The 8,896-nt window shown below is 34.6% G+C and overlaps 1 protein-coding gene across 1 annotated transcript; it reads left to right on the top strand.

The window, feature by feature from the left end:
• Window positions 1-1,221: 1,221 nt before the first annotated feature.
• LOC132309616 (uncharacterized) lies at window positions 1,222-7,252 on the top strand. The gene is made up of 5 exons (XM_059807908.1): window positions 1,222-1,819; window positions 1,995-2,726; window positions 2,827-3,620; window positions 6,768-6,785; window positions 7,106-7,252. The coding sequence occupies exons 1-5, from the start codon at window positions 1,222-1,224 to the stop codon at window positions 7,250-7,252; spliced, it is 2,289 nt and encodes a 762-aa protein (XP_059663891.1).
• Window positions 7,253-8,896: the final 1,644 nt, after the last annotated feature.

Here is an 8,896-nt window from a genome sequence, read left to right as displayed (position 1 = left end):
TCTGTTCCAACTCCGGCCAGTTGCAACCTTTATGTTTGGTTTTAAAACTAAGTTAAGAGTCTTATTAAAGCCTAAAATCATCCCCAAGATTTGTTTACAATAATTTGAAATCAAATTACAGAGATTAAACAAAGCCATTAAACCAGTATACTTGAAGAACAAGTCTGAAACTAATCTAAGAAGTTTCAGTCCAATTCCAACCCCTCTGTTCCTCTTCACCATTGAACCTAAGGATCTTATCTCATCCCAGTAATGTCCCCATGGTTTTGTTTGCAGTAGTTCAAATCAATTACTAAGTCTAAAGTTACAACAGAGATTACATGCTTATAGAAAAACAACTGGAACGAGACATGTAGAAATTGTAACAGTTTTGATTTCAACACAAATAGATTATTAATATAACATATACTAAGCATGTAAATTTTAGTTACTGATTGATTAAACCCTAGAGATTATCTAGGTGCACAGAACACGAGCCAAAGGGAAGGAGAAAGAAGAAGAATTTGCCTGATTTCAGTTATGAAAACCCCAGCATCGTCTCTAAGTTTCCGGCAACTACTAACTTCCTTTAAGCCTCCTATGGGTGTGATTTAAACTACCACAACCCTCTTTTGATCCTCTCTATTCTTGTCCTTGGTAGCTCTTACGACTGCCTCTGTTCTCTCAACTCCCTCTCTGTTACGTCCTATTTTCACTATGCCGTGAATAGGGTTCTGCAAAACCCTTAGTGAAACTCATACACGTATATATATATAGGCCCTTAGAAAACCCTAATTAAACTAGAGCTAAGGCAGAAATCCTAATTAAACTAGAGTCGGCCCATAAACTTAAGTCACATACACGTTAGATACTTGTATGACAGCTCCAAGAAAATCCTAACTGAAAACATATTTAAAACCTTAGTTAATGAATTTACATATTTAACCTATTAAATTTAACAATTACCAAATAAGTCAATTTTAAAACAAACAGCTTATCAAGTTCAATGTAACAAAAATAATTAATTAAATGACAAAATTAAACGCAATTAAAACAAATAAGACACAAAATGCAAATAATCTCAAATAAATCAACTAAATTTATTAAAAGCAAATAATAACCACAAATAAACAATTATCAAATAAAAATATACTCAAATAATTTATTAAAAATAATTGAAATTCCAATTTTATCATTTTTAAAACTAGGGGTATTACAGGAAGTGACCTGTGGACACCTTCAATGGATGATCTCAATAACTGGATTATAAATTCTGAACTTGATGACCTGAGGTTTATTGGCCACATGCACACCTGGACCAATATATCCCAGGGACAGCCCTCAATTGCAAAGAAACTTGATAGAGTCATTGTGAACACTCACTGGCTCTCTTCTTTTCCAAACTCAACAGCAAATTTTGCTCCTCCTTTGTGCTCTGATCATTGCCCCATGTTAGTGGATATAGGAGTTCCCACACCAAGAAGGAAATGTCCTTTCAAATTCTTTGATTTTTGGTGTGAGCATCCTAATTTTTTGACAACAGTTGCTTCTGTATGGAATACTGAAGTGTCTGGAGTGCCTATGTATAGGGTTACCACAAAACTCAAAAGACTGAAAAGTGCACTAAAAAATCTTAACCACAATGTTTTCAGTGATATTTCTAGCAGGGTAAAGAATGCAAAGTTTAACCTTACTGCTTGCCAAAACCTTTTAGACTCTGATCCAGGGAACATTGAGCTCAGGCAACAGGAAAGAGATTTACTACTTACTTATTCCAGTCTAAGTAAAGTGGAAGAACAGTTGTTTCAGCAGAAATCAAGAGTGAAGTGGCTAGCTCTTGGTGATCAAAATACTAGTTATTTTCATAAGAGTGTCCAATCCAGAATTATCAAAAGAAGGATTACAAGTGTTAAATTGTAGGATAGAGCAGAAACAAAGGATATGGAGACCATCAAACATACATTCACCACATTTTTTCAGAGATTTGCTAGGTAGCAATCCTCATTGCTACCCAGGTTTGAACTCCTTGTCACCATTCATCTCTAAATCAGTCAATACTGAATTCCATGATATTCTTTGCTCTATCCCAACTGATGTTGAAATAATGAACTGCATGTTCTCTATTAAATCAAAAAAATCTCCAGGTCTTGATGGTTATAACTCATTCTTTTTCAAAAAGGCTTGGAGCATTGTTGGGAGAGATGTCACATTGGCCATTAGGGATTTTTTCCAATTTGGGAAAATATTCAAACAAGTTAATGCAACTTATTTGGCACTTATTCCTAAAGTCCCTAACCCATCATCACCCTCTGAATACAGACCTATAACTTGTTGTAGTGTCTTGTACAAGTGTATTTCCAAGCTTATTGTAAATAAGTTAAAACCCATTATGCCTACCTTAATTGATAAGGCCCAAAATGCCTTTGTCAGTGGTAGAAAAATTGGGGATAACATCATCTTGGCTCAAGAATTGCTAAGAGGTTATCATAGGGACCTTAATCCACCTAGATGCACACTCAAAGTAGATCTCATCAAGGCCTATGATACTCTAAGCTGGCAGTTTATCCTGGATGTTCTCCAACTGATGCAATTCCCTCCAATATTCATCTCTTGGATTAAAGCATGTATATCTACTGCATCCTTTTCTATTTGTATTAATGGTGAACTGTGTGGTTTCTTTAACAGCATCAAAGGGCTAAGACAGGGGGGATCTTCTATCTCCTTACCTCTTCGTTCTGGCAATGGATGTTTTTTTAAGTATCACCAACCAAATCACAAGCAATGAACCTCTCTTTACATATCATTGGAGATGTAAAACAACCTAAATCTCACATTTAACCTTTGTAGATGACATTTTAATATTCTGCCATGGAAATGTAAGATCTGCACAGTCACTCAAAGTTTCCATTGATACCTTCACTAACCTTTCTAGCCTCACCCCTAACCCTAACAAAAGCAACTTATTTTTCAGTGGAACTCCACATCAGACCAAAAACACCATATGCAACATCTTTCAATTCCCTTGTGCTGAACTACTTGTCAAATACCTTGGCCTACCTCTAATCTCTATTAGACTCACAACAAATGACTACCAATCCATCATTGACAGCATGCTTTCTAGAGTTACAAGTTGGACTGCAAGAGCTCTATCCTTTGTAGAAAGGTTACAGTTAATTCAAGCTACGCTTTTCAGCATGCATATTTACTGGACAAACCTCCTGATTTTACCAGCTAAAGTGTGTGACAAGATGAACCAACTAATGCAAAGATTCTTATGGTCAGGCAAAGCAATGAATAAGTACAGAACTAAGGTGGAATGGGAGCATATGTGTAACCCTAAACATGCAGGAGGACTGGGCATCTATGATATACAACTTTGGAACAAGGCCTCAATTTTGAGACATAACTGGACTTTATGCTCTAATGACTCAACTGGAATTTGGAAAGAATGGACACTCAAGAATTTAGTAAAAAACAAGAGCCTTTGGGACATTTCTATTCCTAGTGACAGCTCTTGGTTCTGGAGAAAGCTTCTACAGAATAGAACTTTGGCACAGCCTTTTGTCAAACACATCCTCAACAATGGCTCATCAACAATGGTTTTCTTTGACAATTGGCTCCCATGTGGACCTCTCTATCAGGTATTGTCTAACTTTAATCATAGACAGTGTTGGTTACTCAACAAATCCATGAAAGTATCTTCATTACTTACTACTTCCCAATGGTCATAGCCTAGTCATATTTCAAATATAGTCTCACCTTATTGCAATATCAGGAACTTACCATTCCCCAACATTCATTGCAATGATACCATCCAGTGGACTCCATCTCCCAATAAGACATATTCCCTTAAACATACCCTTCTTGCTATTACCCAACCAATCCCCCCTACCCACTGGCATAAGCTCACATGGTTTAAACATGCCATACCAAAACACTCCTTCTGTTTGTGGCTAACAATTCAAGAAAAATTACTTGCTCAAGATAAACCTACACTTTTCTACACAATGCAACCTAATGTGTGTATCCTTTGTCTAAGAGCTGCTGAAAATCACGAACATCTGTTCCACCAATGTGATTATTCAAAAGTTGTATGGGCTGGTCTTCAACATAAATGTAGGTTCTACACAAACCCTAACTCTTGGAAAGACTTCCTAATTTGGGCATCATCTAATTGGAAACAGAAACTTAAGAGAAGCAGAGTTATGGTTTGGAAGCTAACATTGGCTAGCTATATTTATCACATTTGGAAGGAGCGAAATAATAGAATGTTTAGAAATACCTCATTACCTCCAGGCCAAACAATGAACTCGGTGATCAACGCAATCAGGCTGAAGCTATTCTTTGTCAAGAAAGTTAAATGCCCCTTTGCGAGAGAAATTGCAGCAGATTGGAATCTCCCAGTTTCTTTTTATGAGCCTGACCAGTCAAATCCCTTCTTCCATTTCGCAACCACTCAACTTACCCAAAATCCTCCACCTCTACCACCACCACCATTTCCACTGATCCCAACTACTCAACACCTTCCCCGACCATAACCAGTAGTGTGGATTCTTCATGGTTTGTTGAGTCATCTCACCCGAGGATGTGGTTGAAGGTAGCTAATGCTATGGATGTAGAATGTTGTATTTGGGCTTTTGGGCGTTAAGACTTCCTTGTAGGTTTCTTTGGGCCACTATAGTGGACTTTTTATTTCTTGTTTCCATGCCCAGTTTTGTATGGGCTGAGGGACCTTCTTGTATTTTCTTTTCTTTTTTAATGAATTACTTATTTACCAAAAAAAAAATAAATAAAACGTACAAGTTTGAAAAACTTTTTGAGGGATTTTCATAAATAGATTTTGATTCATCACATAGAGACAAGTTTTATGCAAAATAAAATAAAAGATGATGTATCATTTAATTAATAGATTGAATACTTATATCAAGGTTTGAGTAAACCTTAGATTTCTCATTTAAAGTGAATATTCTCACTTATTGCATATCCCTTTGCTAGATGCTTTTTCCTTGGATCTCCATCTTCTTGGTAATGATCATGCCTTTAGGAATCACCCATATACCTTGATGAATGACCTTGGAGGCAAGGCTTGTGGTAGCCTCCTTTAAAATAGAAAGCAAATCCTAAAAATTAGAGAGAAAATATATTCATTTTTCTTTCAAAGTCTTGCTAAAATCCAGAGAGAGAAAATATATTATTTCTTTTCTTCTAAATGTCTACCTTAAAATATACATGGACTCATGTATATATAGGCAATCATAAAGATAAGAAAAAGAAATAATAAATCCTTGTCAATCTCTAATTCACATTTCTCAATTCTAATAGGGCTTTAATATCAACTTGGGTTATGGGTAAGAATACTTTGGGCTTACTATTTTCTTGGCTATTATAAATTAACAATTGGTCCGGTCTATTAAACCATGGACTCAATTCAATTAATTCATAAATTAATTTTTACTCTACTAAAAGAAATTAATTGCACTCCAATTAAATAGTAAATAACCTCTAAGTCAATGTTGCACTTTGACTCCTCTATGCATAATTATTTATCGGATTATAAAGCCATTAATCCGACAATATAATTAATATAATTATTTTATTACTTTTAATTATTTCCGGCTTGATCACAATAAAAATTTGTTTGACAAAAAATAATAATTTACTAAATAAATAAATATATATATATATATATATATATATATATATATATATATATATATAAACATTTTATCTAAAACATACAAAGGCCTTTGAATTTAATTTGTGATCAACCATAATCAATACAAAATAAATACAAGTAGTATTGATGCAAATATTGATAATATAACCCTTTAACTATTAATTACATAATTACCCAAAGTGACGGTTTATAGATCTCGAAGTATCTGCCGAATAAATCAAAGTAATTATTAATAAATAAAAGAGTTTGTATTTCTTTCATGCTTGAGAGTCAAAAGCCATGACTGTGATAGAGAGTAATTGCATGCGACGACTCTCGCAATATATCTCAACCTATTATGGACTCGGTTCAAGTCTTAGTTAATTAAATGTCCATCCATAATTATCGACTATGAACAATTTATGATTACTATTTATATTCATGTATCGATCGCCATCACCTACATATATAAATATATCTTGTAATCAAGTGGACACTATCAATTCCATAATGAATTGAAACTTAATACATTGAATTCATCAATTATATAAATCATAAATATTTCAGATATGTCAGAAACATATGTCACTATAATCCAAATAGGAATTTGCTATGCCAGGACATATAAATCCCAACACATTGGTCATCAGAAATTTTATCTAACTTATATATTAGTATATTGCAAGGGCAAGTCAAGATCAAATATTTATAACGGTAGTCAATTTAGCTTCTAAATGTTACAAAAACCACTCAACAAATATTCAACCTAATGAATAAAAAGCAGGTGAAATATGAGAATTAAGAAAAACAAGCATAAGATAGACTATATATTTGAATGGATGAGGGTGGATGGTTACTACCGAATGTGTGGGGGTTCGAACTGAACTATTACACCTGGTTGGTGTGAAAAGAAAGAAGATAATTGAATTTTCTTCATACATACATGGGTTAAGTGCACTAAACCCCTCTGTACTATGACCCAATTGCAAGAAACCCCCCTGAACTAAGTAAAACCCCCTAAACTATCATTTTGTTGCACTCATTCACCAACTGTCAAGTAGCTGTTAACTGAAAAATAAAATTACCGTTTAGCCCTTACCCCTGTTGAATGATTTTCCACCTGTTGTCGCAGGAGTTGGAGGCCAAAGAGGTAAAAAAGTATAAAGAGAGAGAGGAGGAAGAGCAATTTCCATCAGTTTGCAGTTCAATTATTCTTCCAACTTTTTAATCACAAACCCTAATTTCATTAATTAACAACACTATCCCAGCCATGGTAGCTGGAGATCCAAGCGTAAATTTGATCGTCGTTTTCAATTTTGTCTCTGTTCGACTTTTCTGTTTTTAGGAGAGGTGTATTGTGAAATTTCTTGAATTTTCTAAAAAGGGTTTTTTGGGTTTTCGATTACCATGTTGTCATCGGAGGGTTGAGGGGTGGTTTTCTTTTGTCGGTTATTGGATTGCATTTAGTAGGCAAAAACCGGCGGCCGGAATTTGAGTCTCTGCCGTTGGTCCGTGCCGGAGCTCGGCGATCTAACACATCTTCGTCGGCAAGGATCATCACAACTTGAGGGAGAATTTCTCTCCGGCGAGGACAAGGGTTTTACTTTTATCTCTTAATTGTGTCATAAGGGCTAATTTTGTCCTTTCAATTTTTTTTAACCCCTCATGTGACATAAGTGCTCGTATTTCTGTTAAATTTATAATGGTGAGTTTAACATTTGCAACAAATAGAATAGTTTAGGGGGTTAAATGTCTTTGTCATAGTTCGGGGGGGTTTTGTGTGCAAGAGAAGAAAGTTCGGAGAGGTTTAATGTACTTTACCCTACATACATTTTATAAAAGAAATAAAGTAAACAAGAAATAATTTTTTTTACGTTTTTCATTCTATATTTTTATTATTCAAAGTCGCCCCTTGTCATATAATTATTTGGGTCCTTCACTGGATATCACCATCCCAGAACGACATTGGCCTCTTAACTTGGACATGAAAATCGTAGCCACACAAGCATATTCAATCAATTGAGCTCTTTAAATCTAAATTATATTCACAAATCTTCCTAATCCCCCAAAGTCTATCTCAAGACATTAATGTATGAACAATACTCTTTGAAATGCCTTTCAATTAAATACAGTTGTTCTTGGTGAACGTATTAATATGAAATTCAATAGTCTTTCTTTTGGGTTGGGTATACAAGAACATTTCATAACCTACGAATCTCACTCTAGGCTTTAATGAAGATAGTGTTCATTTCACACATTAATGTCTTGAGATAAACTTTGTGGTCTTAGGAAGATTTCTGAAGAAATATTAAATTGTACCAAACAGTAGGTTTTCATGTCCTACACAAGTCTGGTACTGCTAAAAAAAAATACTATGCAATGCCTTGGTTATTAAACCAGGGTCATTATTACCGCATTGTGTCCAAATTTAAGGGTACAACAGTATGTCCTTTCTGGGCTCCACCATGGAATCTAAAGAAATTCGGCTACTGTCTTATAAATTGCAATGTAAGGGAAGACTAGATGAGGTAAGACAAGCCCAATAACAGCCCATAAATTAGTTATAAAGAAATTCCCCCACTTGTTAAATCGGTTTGGATGCACAAGGATTCTCTCTGGCCAAAATTTTCTACTAAACTCTTATCCTCAATCATATAGTTCAGATTTAGTCACGTCATTATCTGATTCAATTTTATCACTCACAATTATAGTGGTAATAGAAATTTTTATCAACATAGAGTTTAAGAATTTATTTTTTTTACTGTTATATACCACTAATTTTTCTTATTTTCAATTATATACTTATAAAATTTTTATTTTGTCCCTCCTAAAATAACAAAAAAATTACACTAAATTTACTTTTGTTCCCCCTCCCCCTCCTGGATCCGTCCCTTGAATCTGAACTATAAAATGAAATTCAGAAGAGAGATTTAGTTGGAAAGGATCCATTTCCAAGCCTGGAGGTGGAATCCAATTCTCTATCGTACGAGTGTATCTTATTCTATAACAATGACTGCCGGCGCCCTAGATTAAAACGGATTTGGATCATCTCCTTTACGTACTTTTTCTCTCCAAATACATTGAAGCCATCATTCCGTGATTATGAATGTGTCATGTCATCACTTTTGTTAGGATGTAGTTGTGTATGTAACCATAATGTAATAGGTATTGCACAACCAATGATATGAAATGTTCACAACCTTATATGATGGCTGGAATATACTTGGAGAGAAAAATTGAGGAAGATAATTTGCATAGGAT

This window comes from Cornus florida, unplaced genomic scaffold (assembly GCF_030987335.1).
Source record: "Cornus florida cultivar Cherokee Brave unplaced genomic scaffold, ASM3098733v1 CherokeeBrave_3.0.0_Hap2_Chr05, whole genome shotgun sequence".
Classification (NCBI taxonomy): Eukaryota; Viridiplantae; Streptophyta; class Magnoliopsida; order Cornales; family Cornaceae; genus Cornus; species Cornus florida.
Note: the sequence above shows the minus strand (reverse complement) of the source record. Positions and strands in the feature narration are given on the sequence as shown.